General features: G+C 41.1%; 1 protein-coding gene across 1 annotated transcript in view; it reads left to right on the top strand.

The window, feature by feature from the left end:
- The first annotated feature begins 1,291 nt into the window (after positions 1–1,291).
- LOC110534374 (uncharacterized) overlaps positions 1,292–19,782 on the top strand; it is a 19,285-nt gene continuing 794 nt past the window's right edge. Inside the window, exons 1-3 of the mRNA XM_021619211.3 lie at positions 1,292–4,521; positions 10,849–11,163; positions 17,603–19,782. The exon at positions 17,603–19,782 is cut by the window's right edge and continues 794 nt beyond it. Coding sequence (XP_021474886.1) covers positions 4,408–4,521; positions 10,849–11,163; positions 17,603–17,785 — 612 coding nt within the window. The 5' untranslated portion in view covers positions 1,292–4,407 and the 3' untranslated portion in view covers positions 17,786–19,782. The remainder of the gene's footprint in view (positions 4,522–10,848; positions 11,164–17,602) is intronic.

Below are 19,782 nucleotides of genomic sequence, written 5' to 3'. Positions count from 1 at the left end.
TATAAAAGAGCCCGTAACCTGTATTTATTCATGATATATGGGCAATAATTGTCTAAACAATAATTAACAATAACTCATGTGTTCATAATTAAGTGATATTTGCATTTCATTTGTGTTTTAAAACAATGCAACACTGTATATGAAATACATATTGGTTTATAGAGAACTATTCTACGTGCCGAAGTAAAAGTGGGATTGGGACTCTTCACTGGTATCTGTAGAATCTATATTTGGGTCTATATGCCCAGCCACACGTTCTACTCTACCCACACCATTGGTTCCAATGCAATACACTATAGGCCTATAAATTACATATTGGCTTATAGAGTGAAAACTATTATTAAAAGTGAGGCAGTATCCTAGTAAAATCATATTGCTATAGGTTTATGTTACCCCAAATATGCTATGCCTTCCAACAATTTTCTTAAACCCACCTTGGTCGCAATCAATCAAAAGCTGTTTTATGTATTTTTATTATTATTATTTATTTATTTTTTAAATCAAAAGGTTTGCCTCTTGGACTTGGGTTTTGGACTGATTCATGGATCATATAGGCGATACCGGAGCATTGGGTCTCGGACCAACAGGCTCCGAGACAGCTTCTATCCCCAAGCACTGATACTTTTGAACAGCCAATAACTCCAGGCACTGAGACTTTTGAAAAACTAGGCAATGGCTGCCCAGCCTGACCCACTGTCTATCTCTACTGACTACTTGCCACTCACGGGTCTCTACCCACACAGTCACATACGCCTACACTGACACTCCTGCACACACACTGACACCAGCACACATATAAACACACACACATGCACACTCATCACCACGCACGCACACACCCACACAACACTAAATGGATGTGTACCTTGATCTTATAAAATCTCATTTGGAGGATCACGTTGTGTTGATGTGCCGGCAGTCACAGAATTTCTGTTCTGAGAGAATAATGTTCTGCTTAAGGTACCTAGAATATCACGCAATTGGTGGTGTTTACATTTTTTAAATAATACCTGTACATTTGATAGCACATTGGATGGCCATAGCTATAAACATGAAAAAGAAAGTAATGTGATTGCAATAGTATTACAATGAGTGTTAAAATAATGGACTCCATAAAGCAGTATGAGAAGGAACTGGAGGACATTCTCCACTCACTACAGAAATGTCTCTACAGTATTTGGCATTACATGGCAAGGTTGTGGACATTATTCTGAAATATGAATGTTCTAATCATTGTGGGAATTTCAAAGCTCAGGTAGATGGTAATAAATGGGACTTGGTGCTTTTCAAGGACCCAAAGTCACTTCACAATTATAGAAATGAAAAGAAAAAGAACAAAGTAGGAGTCAAAACAAAACATCAGACTATACAAAACATGAATAAAGACAGGGGTGGGCTCAAAGAAGGCAAATAGTGATGTATGGGGAGGGTAGGGTTGGGATTTGGATACGAACCCGGTTTAGGGTAAGGGGCGGGATTGGGGTTAGGATACAAACCCGGTTTAGGGTAAAGGGTAGGTTAAGGGTTTGGTCTAGGTGCTGCTCCGTATGGTGAAGAGAGGAGTAGATGGAAGTTGTTGTGTGTGTGTGTGTGTGTGTGTGCTCACTTAAGCAGTCCTATTTGGAGATAAAATCAATGAATTCATTCACAACAACATGAGATTTTGTAGGAATTATCAGAAAAAAAATATAATTGCGTTAAATGTTATGTAAGTATGTGTATATATTAGGTTCATTGAATATAATGGTGACAACAGGCACTGAGACTTTTGAACAGCTAGAAAATAGCTGGCCATCCTCACCCACGGTCTATCTGCACTGACAATCTGCACTATATGCCACTCACGGGTCTCTACCCACACACTCACACATGCATGTACTGACTCTCCTGCACACACACTGACACCGACACACATAGACATACACACTCATCACCATGCATGCACACACCAGCACACCCACCACTAAAGCCTGTATTTATCTTTGATCGATTAGAAATATTTTGAGGAAGTGTTATGGCTATGTTATTGCTACGTCGTCTCAAGAGGGACAAACCGTAATATTGCCATTTTTCTTCTCGTTTTACAAACAAATGTCTTTTTAAGGGAATACGCGAGGCACAGACGTTCGCTTTGCCTAGCCGAGTTCTGATAGAAGCAAACCGAACCTAGTATGAGGGTGCCTTTATACTGCTGCTATGTTGATGTGTTATTATTTATCCTGCTACCAGTCACTTTCTCCTTACCCCTGCCTACGTGTACATATCTACCTTAACCACTCCAGTGTCCCTGGTACTGACCCTGTATATAGCTTATTTTCTCGTGTTTTTCTTATTTCTCGTGTGTTTTAAAGAAAATCGACATTTTTGGGAAAGAGCTAGCAAGTCAGCACTTCACTTTACGTGTGCACGTGACAAAACTTGAAACGAATTTCAAAGTTGTAACTGTTGATGATCAATTGTATTAGTTCATGTCAATGTGATATTTCTTATGAATAAAGTATACTTTTTTTTGGACCAAATTGACTTGCATCTCTCTTGACTTTTTGAATAAACATATTGTATGTTGTATTTCTTCTAAAGTGTAACCCCAGAAGGAAGATTAAGATATGTGTCTTTTACATTATAAGGTATGACAGTTTACTGTATGCGTCCTATGTCATAGTGTTATATTTGAACTGTATAGTGTCCAGGCACCCCATTTTAAGCTGTTTGATCACAGTAAAAGTCCAGCAACACTTTTTATGATTTAGCTTTTTGGAAGTAAACGTAAACTAGACTGGAAGTAAACGTTTTCCTCTACAGTCCAATATGTATTCCCATATATAGTGAATTGCTATGTTCTGTTGCATGGGTAAATAGTCACAAGTTTAGATTTTTCTCTGATGTAGTTATACATAAGAAACGTAATGTTATTAACGGATTGATTTTGTCTCATACACATAGCGTTTTACTGCAGACTTTGATTTTGAAGGTAAAATCGAAACACCGGAAGTCAATGTTGTTGTTGGTACACTAAAGTTGCTGCCGTGACGCTAATAAGGAAAGCGCATGTATGAGTCAAAATGGCTTCACTGTTTGAAGTGGACACTATGCCACCCTGAGTATCGGAGTGGTATTTCACTTTGGAACATACCTGAATGTTGCCAATCTAGACCAAAAATATATATTGACATTTTGGAAGAAAAACGTCTGACATTTTTGTTAATACATTTAATCCTCTAAAATTCCAATTGAACTGGTTTAGCGTGATTTTAGCTTTTGAATTACACAGAAATAGTACACCTCATATATAGCTCAAGGTGTTATATTTCACGCCCAAGGCTTCAATATAATATAATGTTGATTTCACACTGGTCCTAACAAAATGACATAATCAACTGTTACATTATTCTAAACTATTTATCGTCTTTCATTTAAAAGTTATTTGTTTGTTTCTGGCTGTAGGCTATTAATGCCAACGCATTTTAGATGTTTACAGACATACCACACCAACCCTTTTTAATAATTTAATTTCTCTAATAATTTAGTATATACAACAGGCTCCCTCTATCCCCCGCGATCTACAACAATGTTACTAATCCCGAAAGTGCAACAGTATAGAAAATTTAGGGAAATGTAAAAAAAAACACGCACTCAACTGTTTAGAAATGTTGCTATTTTCTAGGCATATGCATATTAGCCTATGATTTGGTTATAACCCCATTTTCCGGTTATTGACAAGCAATAACTATAGAGCCACACAATAACCTAATAATACAACTATACTTGATCATCAAATCAGCTGATTTATTATTTTTTTTATGCAGTAAACTGCTGCTTTGAGGACCTTCCCCTGATATAGCCTATACCACAATGATGTGCTAGTAGGAACTAGGAAAATCGGAAATGTCATACTTGCTACCTGGTAGAACGCAATTAGCAAGTCTGACATTTCCGACTTTCCTAGTAACGACTAGAAAATCAACACATCACTAGTCCTGGTGAATGGATTCGTAATTCTGTCAAGCTAATTCGTTTAAACTCTTCATGTGTAAATAATAGTTCACCAACGTGCGACTCCTCCCATTCACACGCCTCCGCTTTAGTTCTCCCGTTAAATTCCACATGCCTGCCTGACATAAACCACCCAAGGGAAGGGGAGGAGTGGCACTAGACAAGGACATTAATACTGTAACATAGTAACACAAGGGGGTAAAGTTGTGGAAGTTAGGGAAGGAATTAGTTTTCAGAAAGGTCATTAATTAAGTGGCTTGGTTACAGCGTGAGGAAAGGCCGAGACGCGCTTCCTGTTGGCTGTCTATCTTTAAGGAATATGAAACAGGAAAACTAGTAGACATAAAGGAAGGTAAAAAAAAAAAAAAAAACGTTAACGCTATCCGGTGCCTGTCTGTTGCTTCTTTACTGAATATGTCAGGGACACGGACAAGAAGAGGGACTCTTTCGGAACAGTCTCGAACTGCGAGGGCAGCTGCTGTTGCTGAGCAGTTGCACCATGAATGCACCCTCTTATTGGAACTGTATGTAAGTATGTATTCGAGTGCAGCCTAGAGTGGGTGAAGTCTGGACAGGCTAATGCATTTTGCTTTGCAATTATTAACCTGTTATTAGGCCTACTGGTTACTTGACAAAACATGTAATTTGGCCAGTATTCAAGCCTATGCAAGGGATATGGAAGACTGGGATATGGAAATGTGTTGATGCATGGACATGTATTGATTGGTTGTGTGTGTGTGTGTGTGTGTGTGTGTGTGTGTGTGTGTGTGTGTGTGTGTGTGTGTGTGGCATCCGATCCAGGACTGGTGGTCCAGGAGTGTAGCTAGATAGGGAGGGGGAGTGAATATGTGAATAGTCATGCACGCCCCATATAAAAACAATGACAGAGGTAGGCGATTTTCTGGCGCACGGGTCGATGTCCGGACATGCACGTTTTTCCATGTGCATCGCTTTTTCACTCAATGAATGACACTATGTGAATGATGGGGTGCAAATGATCACAGTATTCTTCATTTCCCGCCAAATAGCCAGATAAATCCACCTCCAATGCGCACACACCTCAACCTGCGGACTCGGGCTCTTTGCTGGGAGGAAGGGAAGAGGTTACGAATGTAACCGTTATCTATCACCCAACTAACTATAAGACAATGCTTTTGAATCACCACACCAATAGCCTATTAGGCAATAAGGTCTCTACTAAGGTAATAGTAAAAAAAAAAAAAAAAAACGTGTGATAAGGTTATAGTAAAAAAAAAGACGTGTGAAACTATGTTTTTTTTTACCGAAGTAAAATATTGAACAACCCCGTTTGAAAAACTACAACTTTACTGAAATTATTATCTTTGACACCAAGACTAACTAAAATAAAAACCTTAATGAATTATGTTCAGTTAAAAAAAAAAAAAAATGGGGGCAAAAATCAAATGGGGGTTTCAATCTTTTTTTTACAGTGGTTTCAAGCTTTTGAATCTGATGGTTCACATTGAGATTGACTTTATAACTGAAAGGTAGACTCAGCGAGATGACATTGCCACAAACAGCACCATATTGGGCGTGTTTGAGTTGTAAGGCTAAAGCATCCGACAGTAGATGCAAGTCGAGGAGTAAGGCAGGGGAGGTGCATCTGCGACAAATGAAAATAGGACATTAATGTGTTTTTCCAACAGCAAGGCTCAAATCAACATGACAGTGTTGCCATTGATTATAAAATGTTTTCTTTATAATTTTGAAATAAACATGTATCTAAACCCCATATCACACAAACTGAAATCATAATATAATATTGTGTGTGTACACATTGTACAATAAAGTAGAGAGTGAGAGAGCCTCAAATATCACATTTATTTTATATATCCACTGTACACAGAAATCATGGCAAATTGGTTCTTGTTTTTGGTCACATGGGTCAAACAAGAACACCCTAATGATTGGTTGACAATAGAGCCTTCACAATGCAGGAGGTGACTACAGGATGAAGTTGGTGAAGAGCAACTGCAGTCAAAACTTCATGCCCTTTGATCACATGATTTTTGTAAAGTTCATGCAGTCGACAGGTAGGCGCAAGTCAGACAACTTTTAACCCCAGAATGCAGCACAATTTGAAAGGTGGTGACCAACGATTGTCACCAACTTGACAAAAATGATCAGCTCGAACGTGCCCACTGAGATGAGCATGATGCAAGACTTTGCTCATACACAGTCACACATCATATTTGCGCTACAACCAAAACAGCAGAGAAGTTTAGCCTCGCGCTTCAACGCTCCTGATTGTTGCAAAAATGTTCCCACTACTACTGTTCCCTTCGTGCATCTACGTCATCTCGCTGAGTCTACCTTTAAACCTAACCTAACCTATGACCTGACCCATCACCTTAGGGCATTTCCATTTTAACGGACCCATGAACACCAACATGTAAAGTTCATGGGAGCATGTCAAATTGGGTGTCAAATGAAAGCTACGAGTCAATATTTGTTAGAAATTAAGGCATATGTACATTTTTCAACCATTTTCCATCCTAAAAATTAGGAATAAGCAAAGGCTTTTATTTCTGGTCAAACAGATGGAAAAGGGGTCTTAGACAGCATCTTAAAAAGATAGAGATACACCAAAACACAACACTGCAGAAGTAAAGACCCCTCCCAACTAATATCAACACTTTTCTATTTAGTTTTGGAGAAATTATTTTGGTAAGTTTAAGAAACATTGTCGTGTGCCTTGTAATTCCATTACCAAAACCACATATCTTGAAGATATTTTCTAATTTCTCTCCCTCATGAGGAGGGAGGATAGTGAAAGTTCACAGAAGAAACATGTAAAGGTAGACCTATCAATTCATTATAGTTTTCTTATTGATATCAAGTTTGTTCATGAATTATTAGTTGATTAAAAATTATAGTTCTGTTACCAAATTGTAGTAATGGAATTACTGCAATTGAAATGGCGACAATGGAATATCAGAGTAGTCACAAGCCACAGTTGGGTCACCTGCTACTGTCCTCCCTTCCACTGGTATACTGCTATGTTTAGCTCATAACTGTTTTTTTTTCTCCCCCTTTTCTGTCATCTGGTGGTCAAAGCAAGACTGGACAACCCCTCCCTCTCACGCTTCCTCTCTGCTGCTCTCTGTCTCTGCCTCTCTCTCTCAATCCAATTCAATTCAAGGGGCTTTATTGGCATGGGAAACATATGTTAACATTGCCAAAGCAAGTGAAGTAGATAATAAACAAAAGTGAAATAAACAATAACAATTAACAGTAAACATTACACTCACAGAAGTTCCAAAAGAAAAAAGACATTTAAAATGTCATATCATGTATATATACAGTGTTGCAACGATGTGCAAATGGTTAAAGTACAAAAGGGACAATAAATAAACATGAATATGGGTTGTATTTAAAATGGTGTTTGTTCTTCACTGGTTGCCTTTTTCTTGTGGCAACAGGTCACAAATCTTGCTGCTGTGATGGCACACTGTGGTATCTCTCTCTCTCCAGTTAATGTCACTCTCCTGAGACCTACCATGACACCTACCCCCTACCCTCTTTCCATTTACAGTAACAAGTATCCTCATCCACTGAGCACCCACCAACACCGGACTTCCATGGCTGGACCAAATCTGAACCAATCATAGACGTCTATGTTTCACAAGTTTGGACATCACAGTACGGCACAGCACAGTAGAGTTCAGTACAGTAGAGTACACTAGAGTAGAGTACAGTATAATGTTCAGTATTGTACTGAACATATGTACTGTACTGAACTCTAATGTGCTGTACTGTGATTTTCAAATTTGTGAAACATAGACATCTATGATTGGTTCAGATTTTCTTTTTTTGGGGGGGGGGGCTCATTACAATAATAGCCAGTGTATAGAACAATAACCAAATATGCAAAATAAGAATATTGCATATTTCTACCTTTGTAGCTATTCAGGATACATCACCATGAAGGGAATGATATTCATATGCATAATTATGCCTTTCTGTAAACACCACAGATCAGGGACCCATGATGTAATTCTGTTACCGGAGGTAAATTTATTTCACGTACTGTAGTTCAATATCCAAAATATATGTTTTTTCAAACTCAAAAGTGTCATGTCGTAGCTGACACCCCATTATTTCTGCAGAAATATTTTCAACTTAATATTAAACTATAGTTTTTGGATAATGTGCTTAAACATCCGAGGGAAACTTTATTGTAATTCTGTTACCAAACTTTGCATCTGCACAGTTCTTCCAGTAAATGTGATTTTGTGAACTTTTCTGTGTAAATTGTTCAAACTAGTCCTTGTGCATAGAATCGAATGGTTTGTTCAACTTTGAAATCAATGGTTTTGGTTTGGCATACATTTTTAAGAGAAAAATCAGAGTCAAAGCGTAATTACGTAACCATGGAATTGGCCCTTATGCATTACTTCCCCACAGTGCAAGAAGTGACATCCCAAAAAACACAAAACTATACAACACATACATGTCTCCTAGCCTCCCACACATAGGGCTTCTTTCTGTCCCTAACACTGAAACTGAAAGTAAATAACATAAAAAAGAAATATAAATGTTTTTATATTTTACTCAACATATACAGTGGGGCAAAAAAGTATTTAGTCAGCCACCAATTGTGCAAGTTCTCCCACTTAAAAAGATGAGAGAGGCCTGTAATTTTCATCATAGGTACACTTCAACTATGACAGACAAAATTAGAAGAAAAAAAATCCAGAAAATCACATTGTAGGATTTTTAATGAATTTATTTGCAAATTATGGTGGAAAATAAGTATTTGGTCACCTACAAACAAGCAAGATTTCTGGCTCTCACAGACCTGTAACTTCTTCTTTAAGAGGCTCCTCTGTCCTCCACTCGTTACCTGTATTAATGGCACCTGTTTGAACTTGTTATCAGTATAAAAGACACCTGTCCACAACCTCAAACAGTCACACTCCACTATGGCCAAGACCAAAGAGCTGTCAAAGGACACCAGAAACAAAATTGCAGACCTGCACCAGGCTGGGAAGACTGAATCTGCAATAGATAAGCAGCTTGGTTTGAATAAATCAACTGTGGGAGCAATTATTAGGAAATGGAAGACATACAAGACCACTGATAATCTCCCTCGATCTGGGATCTAGGATCTCACACCGTGGGGTCAAAATGATCACAAGAACGGTGAGCAAAAATCCCAGAACGACACGGGGGGACCTAGTGAATGACCTGCAGAGAGCTGGGACCAAAGTAGCAAAGCCTACCATCAGCAAGGATATTGAAGATGAAACATGGCTGGGTCTTTCAGCATGACAATGATCCCAAACACACCGCCTGGGCAACGAAGGAGTGGCTTCATAAGAAGCATTTCAAGGTCCTGGAGTGGCCTAGCCAGTCTCCAGATCTCAACCCCATAGAAAATCTTTGGAGGGAGTTGAAAGTCCGTGTTGCCCAGCAACAGCCCCAAATCATCACTGCTCTAGAGGAGATCTGCATGGAGGAATGGGCCAAAATACCAGCAACAGTGTGTGAAAACCTTGTGAAGACTTACAGAAAACGTTTGACCTCGGTCATTGCCAACAAAGGGTATGTAACAAAGTATTGAGATAAACTTTTGTTATTGACCAAATACCTATTTTCCACCATAATTTGCAAATAAATTCATAAAAAGTCCTACAATGTGATTTTCTGGATTTTTTTCTTCTCATTTTGTCTGGCATAGTTGAAGTGTACCTATGATAAATTACAGGCCTCTCTCATCTTTTTAAGTGGGAGAACTTGCACAATTGGTGGCTGACTAAATACTTGTTTGCCCCACTGTATACATTTGCAGTTTATGTGCATTTATTCACGATACAGCCCACAAATATACTAATGATTTTCAACTTATCTATCACCACACAGTCATTACTCGTAATAATGTATTGTAATAGATCATGACAGTGAAGAGCTTGCTGTCTCTGGTTTGCTGTACCTTTGCCTCTCCCTCTAGACAGGCCTATACAATATAGGCCTATCCCTCAAAGTTCATAGCTCACTCCACTGCTTCCTCTCTAGCTGCCTATTACAAACCTATATACACATTTACATTTACTTGACCATTGTTCTTGCATAAGCAGAGCTGCCTGATCAATGTTACACGGTAATCATTCTAACGCACAGGCACAGAATCATTTTCACGGTGGTCAGAATGTTAGCACCTTGGTATAATGTCGTGACCGGGGGCCAGGTACTCAATGGAGTCACAGCTCTCTCACTATACTCTGATCTAGATGCAATATAATATAATAACTTCCAACCCCACTCTCTCTCTCTCGCTCTCTCTCTCTCACACACACACACACTCGACACCTATGATGTCACACATCCTGCCTGTAAGTCCCCCTGGAGTGAAGTTGGGGAATGTTGGTTCTGGTAGTTGAACCAGCTATCCAGTTGAACCACTAACCTCTGTTCCAATGGGGCCAGGGCGGATGTTATCCAAACCACAATAGGGTTCAAACATTTGCCAGTTGTTGCTCATCAGGGAAAATTGCTAGATTACCATTGGAAAATGCGCAAACAGGCTCTTTACTGCCACAGTCCTTTAGGTCAGCTCTTCTGTACTTCGTCGACCATTGCACAAGCAGTTTGGTTTAAATGCTAACTCGGAATGAGTGACTTATGCATATATACATTTCTCATGGCCACAGCTTCCATTTACTACGGTGTCCATATTCTGACAACCTCAGCCTCCGGAGCAGTTAAACGTGGTGTCCATGGTGGCTGTCATGGAAACGTACTTTTAAACGCTGCTAATGTGTTTTTTCTTTACACTCCTATCGTCCTCTTCTTCCTCTCCACCTCCACACTCCTCCTCACTCCCCACTTCAGAGAAAAAAGGAGACGTTCGCCGAGGAACTCACCAGCGGCGGGGAGCGCCTGGTGACCGTGCCACCACTTTCCTCCCAGCTCTCGCCGAATGACATGTTGTGGCGCCTCTACTCCGCCCTGCAACAGTGCCGGAACCTCCTGGAGCATGCCATTGGCCGGGAAGAGGGGGTGGGAAACGACAGGAACAGGACCGAATACGAGAGCCAGAAGAAAACCGTGAGGGACCGGCTGGGGCACCTGCTAGAGAGCACACGGCTCCTCCTGGCGGACGGAGCTGGAACTGCAGCCTTCACTCCTGATCCGAACAATACTGAGGTACAGAATTACCGGTGTATGGTAAAGTTGCCCCTAGACACTGATCTGGGGTCAGTTTTGAATTTGCCCCACTAATGGTTAATATACAGTACCTACTGGAAACCCTCAGTAGACCCAGCAGGCCTCATTTCAATACTTGTAAAATAACTGTAAAATCCTACTTGGAAGTCATCCTTGATCTGACATAGCTGGTGTGGTGAACATAATGTAGTGTAAACCCTGATGAAGGCTATGGGACAAAACATGTTGGTTTTAACAATAACAAGGCATTTTATCAACTGACACTCTTCCAAGAGTTGCTGAATTTCCTCTTCACTTCCTCAATTCATGTACCTTGGTTGGAGAGCGAGGTAGCGGCAATATTAATTTCCCTTTTTAGTGTTAAACCAGGGCCACGTATAGACGACAGATAAGACTGGTGGAAACATTTTGCTTTCAGATATCCCTAATATTTCAGATCAGTGATGAGTTCAAGGAGGAGAGGAAGAAATTAGGCTTTTGTGATAAGCTTATAAAACTGTTTATGTAAGGACTGTCCTTTCTAGTATAAACAAACCGATTATATTACATAGTTTATTAATCATAGATTGTTATTCATTATTTATATACGGTTAGGACAAATCAGTTGTTTACATGTACTGTATAAATGCAGTGGGGTCCGAAATGATTGACACCCTTAATAAAGATGAGCAATAATGGCTGTATAAAATAAGTAATTCGAACACTGAGCTATATTGTATGCTCCACAAAATTGGGAAATTATATTATTTTATACTAATACAATTGCTTAGAAAAATACATTTTGTTTAACAAGTTTTAAAAAATTCTCTCAAAAAGGGGTCAAAATTATTTACACCCCTTTTTCAATACCTTTCAATACCTCACCTTATGACGATAACACCACTTAACCTTTTTCAAACATTTTTTTAAAAAGAGTATGAGCTGGAGAACACATTGGGAGGGATCTTAGACCATACCTCCATACAGAATCCTTCCAGATCTTTTTCCTTTGTGTGCTCTTACGGATTGACCCATTCAATTCAAACCACAAATCTTCACCACAGGTTTTCAATGGGTTTCAAATCCTGAGACTGAGATGGCCATTGCAAAATGTGGATTTTATGGCTAATTAACCAATTCCTTGTGGATTTTCAATTCAAATCACATTTTATTTGCCACATATGCCGAATACAACAGGAGTAGGTAGACCTTACCGTAAAATGCTTACTTACAAGCCCAATGATGCAGTTTCAAGAAAAATAAGAGTTAAGAAATGATTTACTAAATTTAAAAAAAATAAATAAAAAAAGAGTAACAATAAAATAACAATAACGAGGCTATATAGAGGGAGTACCGGTACCGAGTCAATGTGATTTTGATGTGTGCTTGGGGTTATTGTCTTCCTAGAAAATCTACTTGCAGCACTGGTGTGCGTGGCCAAAGACCTATAATGCCTTGCGAAAGTATTCGGCCCCCTTGAACTTTGCGACCTTTTGCCACATTTCGGGCTTCAAACATAAAGATATAAAACTGTATTTTTTTTGTGAAGAATCAACAACAAGTGGGACACAATCATGAAGTGGAACGACATTTATTGGATATTTCAAACTTTTTTAACAAATCAAAAACTGAAAAATTGGGCGTGCAAAATTATTCAGCCCCTTTACTTTCAGTGCAGCAAACTCTCTCCAGAAGTTCAAGTGAGGATCTCTGAATGATCCAATGTTGACCTAAATGACTAATGATGATAAATACAATCCACCTGTGTGTAATCAAGTCTCCGTATAAATGCACCTGCACTGTGATAGTCTCAGAGGTCCGTTAAAAGCGCAGAGCTGAACACACCATCCCCACTGTCAAACATGGTGGTGGCAGCATCATGGTTTGGGCCTGCTTTTCTTCAGCAGGGACAGGGAAGATGGTTAAAATTGATGGGAAGATGGATGGAGCCAAATACAGGACCATTCTGGAAGAAAACCTGATGGAGTCTGCAAAAGACCTGAGACTGGGACGAAGATTTGTCTTCCAACAAGACAATGATCCAAAACATAAAGCAAAATCTACAATGGAATGGTTCAAAAATAAACATATCCAGGTGTTAGAATGGCCAAGTCAAAGTCCAGACCTGAATCCAATCGAGAATCTGTGGAAAGAACTGAAAACTGCTGTTCACAAATGCTCTCCATCCAACCTCACTGAGCTCGAGCTGTTTTGCAAGGAGGAATGGGAAAAAATGTCAGTCTCTCGATGTGCAAAACTGATGGAGACATACCCCAAGCGACTTACAGCTGTAATCGCAGCAAAAGGTGGCGCTACAAAGTATTAACTTAAGGGGGCTGAATAATTTTGCACGCTCAATTTTTCAGTTTTTGATTTGTTAAAAAAGTTTGAAATATCCAATAAATGTTGTTCCACTTCATGATTGTGTCCCACTTGTTGTTGATTCTTCACAAAAAAATACAGTTTTATATCTTTATGTTTGAAGCCTGAAATGTGGCAAAAGGTCGCAAAGTTCAAGGGGGCCGAATACTTTCGCAAGGCACTGTAATTCTCATGTAATCTGAGCAAAGCACCTGCGCTCTAATCCAAGTGGCAATTTGTTGGACATTTGAAGAGCTCTTTGGCCACGCACACCAGTGATGGGGTTGGCATCGAAATGAGAATGCATGAGCAGAAAATAATCCCATACCTACTGTAAAATATGGTTGTGTATCTTAGATGTTCTGAGGCTATTTTGCTTCCACTGGTCCTGGGATCCTTGTTAAGGTCAACGGCATCATGATCTTTACCCAGTACCAAGGCATTTTAGCCAAAAACTTGGTTCCCTCTGCCAGGAGGCTGAAACTTTGCCGCAAGTGGACCTTCCAGCAAGAAAATAACCCCAAGTGCACATCAAAAACCACAAATAAATTGTTAAATTGGCCATAAAATCAACATTATTCTAATGGCCAGCTCAGTCTCCGGACCTTAGCTTCTAAGGTGCAGGGTTGAGTAACCGGGTGGTAGCTGGCTAGTGATGGCTATTTAACAGTTTGATGGCCTTGAGATAGAAGCTGTTTTTTTCAGTCTCTCTGTCCCAGCTTTGATGCACCTGTACTGACTTGAACGTCTGGATGATAGCGGTGTGAACAGGCTGTGGCTCAGGTGGTTGATGTTCTTGATGATTGTTTTGGCATTTCTGTGACATCGGGTGCTGTAGGTGTCCTGGAGGGCAGGCAGTATGCCACCGGTGATGCGTTGGGAAGACTGCACCACCCTCTGGAGAGCCCTGTGGTTGCGGGCGGTGCAGTTGCCGTACCAGGTGGTGGCGCCTTCTTCACCACACTGGACCATTTCAGATTGTCAGTGATGTGTACGCCGAGGAACTTGAAGCTTTCCACCTTCTCCACTGCGGCCCCGTCGATGTGGATAGGGGCGTGCACCCTCTGCTGTTTCCTGAAGTCCATGATTAGCTCCTTCATTTTGTTGACGTTGAGGGAGAGGTTGTTTTCCTGGCACCGCTCCACCAGGGCCCTCACCTCCTCCCTGTCGGCTCTCACGTCATTGTTGGTAATCAGGCCTAATGCTGTTGTGTTTACTGAAAACCTAATGATTGAGTTGGAGGCTTGGGTGGCCATGCAGTCATGGATGAACAGGGTGTACAGGAGGGGGCTGAGCATGCACCCTTGTGGGGCCCCAGTGTTGAGGATCAGCGAAGTGGAGGTGTTGTTTCCTACCTTCACCATCTGGGGGCGGCCAGTCAGGAAGTCCATACCCAGTTGTTCAGGGCAGGGTTCAGACCCAAGCACTTAGCTTAATGATGAGCTTGGAGGGTACTATGGTTTTGATGGCTGAGCTATAGTCAATGAACAGAATTCTTACGTAAGTATTCCTCTTTTCCAGATGGAATAGGGCAGTGTGATGGCAATTGCAACGTCTGTAGATCTATTGGGGCGATAAGCAAATTGAAGTGGGCCTAGGGTGTCAGGTAAGGTAGAGGTGATATGATCACTAGCCTCTCAAAGCACTTCATGAGGATAGAAGTGAGTGCTACGGGGTGATAGTAATTTAGTTCAGTTACCTTTGCTTTCTTGGGTAGAGGACCAATAGTGGACATCTTGAAGCAAGTGGGGACATCAGACTGGGATAGGGAGAGTGAATATGTCTGTAAACACTCCAGCCAGCTGGTCTGTGCATGCTCTGAGGATGCAGCTAGTGATGCTGTCTGGGCCAGCAGCCTTGCGAGAGTTAACACACTTAAATGTCTTACTCTTGTTGGCCATGGATAATGAGAACCCACAGTCCTTGGGAGCGGGCTGTGTTGGTGACACTATTCTCAAAGCGGGCGAAGGTGTTTAGCTTGTCCGGGAGCAAGACATTTGGTGTCCGTGACGTGCTGATTTTCCCTATGTAATCCGTGATTGTCTGTAGACCCTGCCACATATGTCTCATGTCTGAGAAGTTGAATTGCAACTCCACTTTGTCTCTCACTTTGTCTCTCTACTGTTTGACTGCCTTACGAAGGGAATAACTACACTGTTTGTATTCAACCATATTCCCAGTCACCTTGCCATGCTTAAATGCGGTGGTTCGAGCTTTCAGTTTTGTCCAAATGCTGCCATTTTTCCACGGTTTCTGGTTTGGGTAGGTTTTAATAGTCACAGTGGGAACAATATCCCCTATACACTTCCTGATGAACTCAGTCACCGCGTCCATCTATATGTCAATGTTATTCTCAGAGGCTACCCTGAACATATTCCAGTCCGCGTGATCAAAACAATCTTGAAGTACTTCCTGTTTGAGTTTCTGCCTATAGGAATGGAGGAGCAAAATGGAGTTGTGATCTGATTTGCCGAAGGGAGTGCGGGGGAGGGCCTTGTAGGCATTCCGAAAGGGGGATTAACATTTGTTTTACCAGAGTGAGTACTACTGTCAATGTGTTGATAGAACTTTGGTGGTGTTTTCCTCAAATTTGATTTGTTAAAATCCCCAAGTACTAGAAATGGGGCCTCAGGATATGTGGTTTCCAGTTTGAATAAAGTCCAGTGTAGTTCCTTGAGGGCCATTGGGGTATCGGCTTGAGGGGGAATATACACGTCTGTGACTATAACCAAAGAGAATTCTCATGGGAGGTTTACAGTCGGCATTTGATTGTGAGGTATTCTAGGTCGGGTGAACAAAAGGACTTGAGTTTCTGAATGTTATCACATTCACACGTGAGAAGTTAATCATGAAACATACACCACCACCCTTCTTCTTCCCAGAGAGTTCTTTATTCCTGTCTGTGCAATGTACTGAGAACCCAGCTGGCTGTATGGACGGAGACAGTATATCCCGAGAGAGCCATGATACCGTAAAACAGAGCATGTTACAGTTCCTGATGTCTCTCTGGAAGGAGATCCTCGCCCTGAGCTTGTCTACTTTATTGTCCAGAGACTGAACATTAGCAAGTAATATACTCACAAGCGGTGGATGGTGTGCACGCCTCCTGAGTCGGTTCTAGAAGTCCACTCCAAATACCTCGTCTCCGCCGGCGGCGTCTTGGAGCAGCCTCTGGGATAAGTTAAATTGCCCTGGGGGGTACGAACAAAGGATCCAATTCGGGAAAGTTGTATTCCTGGTCGTAGTGCTGGTGAGTTACCGCCGCTCTGATATCCAAAAGTTATTTCTGGCTGTATGTAATAACACAAAAAGCATTCTGGGCTAATAATGTAATGTAAAAAAATATATATATTACAAAGTTGTTTTGGAGCAAGAAGCAGAGCTGCCATGTCTGTCGGCGCCATCTTGCTATATCATTGAAAACCTGTGGTTTGAATAGAAGGGGGCAGTTTATAAGTGCAGACGAAGAATGTCAATGAGGAATGGTCTATGATCCCTATGTTTTTTCCAACTCATAAAACATTTTAGAAGAAGTTTCAGTGCTGTTATGGTCACAAGGTGAGGTAATGAGTACAGAGGTGTCAATCATTTTAACTCCTACCTTTTTGAAAAGAAATATTACTTGATAAACAAAATCTGTCTCTGAGCAAATGTATTATTATAAATAATCTATTTTCCCATTTTTTTTAAAGATACAATATAGCTCAGTATTTTAATAATTTATTTTATACAGTCATGTTCTCTCATCTTTATTAAGGGTGTCAATAATTTCATACACCGCCGTATGTTCTAGTACAGTGTTTCCTAATCTATTCCTGAGGCACGCCCCGGGTTTGACCAGGTATTGATTAGTCCACCAGTCGAACCGGGTGTGCTAGAACAAAAATATACAACCCTCTGGATCTCCGGGGAACAGATTGGGAAACACTGTCCTAACACATCTCACTCTATCCCTCGCTCTCTCTCTCTTCCTCTCCCTCACTCTGTCTGCTCTCACTCTCTGTCTCTGACTGTCCCTCCCTGACCCTCTCTCTCTCCCCCTCCCTTTCTCTTCTTCTACACCCCCTCTCGTGAGTAGATAGATGGTCCGGTGAACGGCAGCCCGTTTGCGCTAAAGCTCTGGATCTACCGCATCTTCAACGAGCTGGAGCACTGGACGCTCGCCGCCTCCAAGACCCTGAAGGCCCTGCACCCCGACGGAGCCGCCCCCAAGGAGCGCAGAACGAGGGGGAGGGCAAGAGGGAGGAGGACCCGGAGATGAGATAGTAGAGATTGGGAGAGGTAGCCTGTGAGTGAGGAAGGAGAGAGAAGGGAAGACAAAGAAAGAGAGGGATGGGGTGAGGTGAGGAGAGAGATATAGAAAGAGGTACGGATGTAAAGAAAGAGAGAGAGGTCAACAGATTGAGAGGATGAGGTGGAAGGATGTGACGTGGAAGAAGAAAGGAGGCATGCAGAGAAGTCAGAAAGGCTGAGAGAGATGGAATGAAGAGAATGAAAAGAGTGAACAGCCAGTGGAAGTATAAAGATTCTGTGAAGAGAGGGAGAAGAGTATATGTTAAAGTTAATAAATATACACAGTGGTGACATGGACACAAGAATGTGTGACATAAGCGTTGATTTTGAAGCAATTTTGGTCATTCGAGACATACTAGCGCTGTAGCTCCACTTGCTGCTAACAAACACAGGACACTGGGTGTCAGGTAGCCTAGTAGTTAGAGCATTAGGCCAGTAACTGAAAGGCTGTGAGTTCGAATCCCCGAGCTGACAAGGTGGAAGAAAATCTGTAGATCTGCGCTCGAGCAAGGCGCTTAACCCTAAGTGCTCCAGGGTCTCCATCAATAATGGCCGATACCTGGCCGTGTCTCAAGGGGAGTGGGATATACAAAAAAACACATTTCCATTTCACACCTCACACGTATACAGGACGAACATAAACAACTTCTATTTGACCTTTGAATAGGACAAACATAAGCAACTTCTATTTGACCTTTGAATAGGACAAACATAAGCAACTTCTATTTGACCTTTGAATAGGACAAATTTAAGCAACTTCTATTTGACCTTTGACGAACATAGAATGACTCTTCACCACTTGATTTAATCCATTTAAAATCTCCAATTCAAGAGCTTGACATTCTATAAATAAAAAAAAAAACATCTTTGTAATTCAACAGGGTTTGATGCAGCAAAATGCGAGTTAAGGAATTACGGAAGAATTTCTGCTGTTTACACCTGGTATCAAGATGTGTTCTCTGCCTGGTTTTGCTGCCTAGAGTCAAAGGATTCTACCATGACCTTCCTTTTGCCTACTCCAGACATACTACGGCCAGTGTTTCAGAACATTTCATTTAGTCTCCTCCCACTTGACACACACTGGTTGAATCGACGTTGACTTCACGTCATTTCGTTGAACCAACGTGGAATAGACATCCAACTGACATCTGTGCCCAGTGGGCTGTTCTCCCTTCATGTTAACTGAATGGCAATATTCCTTCCAAATCTAATGTGATCATTAATATCAGCGTGATCTTGATTATAACATTTAGTGTGGTTATTGTAAGAGATTTGGTTTGGCATTGCCTTAAAACTTCAAATCTGAAGAGGGAAAAATGATTTTATACAACAGATCCTTTGGATCTGGATGAAATGTTCTGGTAAACTGGTCCCTGGATCCCAAAACAATCCCACAAATGAGATGTAATGTTGGTGACAGCTACAGGATCCACTTTGATAATGGAGTGTAGATTTCCGGTTCAAGACAGCGGTTTATGTGATACCAATTTCTGATCTTTGTGGGCCGGCATCATGCATTAGATGGAAATCTTAATACCACAAATTGTTTCACATTTAAGATGCATCCCAATAGTCTTGAATGACTTCCTATCTATTTAGAGACCACAAACAATGTGACATAGGTAATTTTGGGGTTATGACAAGGTATGAGAAAGGGTAGGCTATTTCATTAAGTGTACTTTCCCTTTAAAGCAGATATTGGGTCAGTTCTGCATTTTTCCCACTAATGGTTAAGGTTAGGATTGGGGAGGGTAAGCTGAAATTTAGTCCCAGAACATTCCATTACTTACTGCTGGATGGTAATCTCACAGAATGTGCCTTGAAGTGATGTGATGAGTTTAGCTGTGCCCTGCCCTCTGTGCCCTGCCCTCTAGTGGCGAGTAGAGGAACCAAAACAAAACATCCCAACTGTGCAGCTCCTACTAGAGAGCCACTGGGAATGCAGGCTTTTGCTCCGACCCTGCT

Source organism: Oncorhynchus mykiss, chromosome 10, assembly GCF_057628025.1.
Source record: "Oncorhynchus mykiss isolate SJ-2025 chromosome 10, ASM5762802v1, whole genome shotgun sequence".
NCBI lineage: Eukaryota > Metazoa > Chordata > Actinopteri > Salmoniformes > Salmonidae > Oncorhynchus > Oncorhynchus mykiss.
The sequence above is the reverse complement of the archived record's forward strand: the minus strand, read 5'-3'. Positions and strand labels throughout refer to the sequence as shown.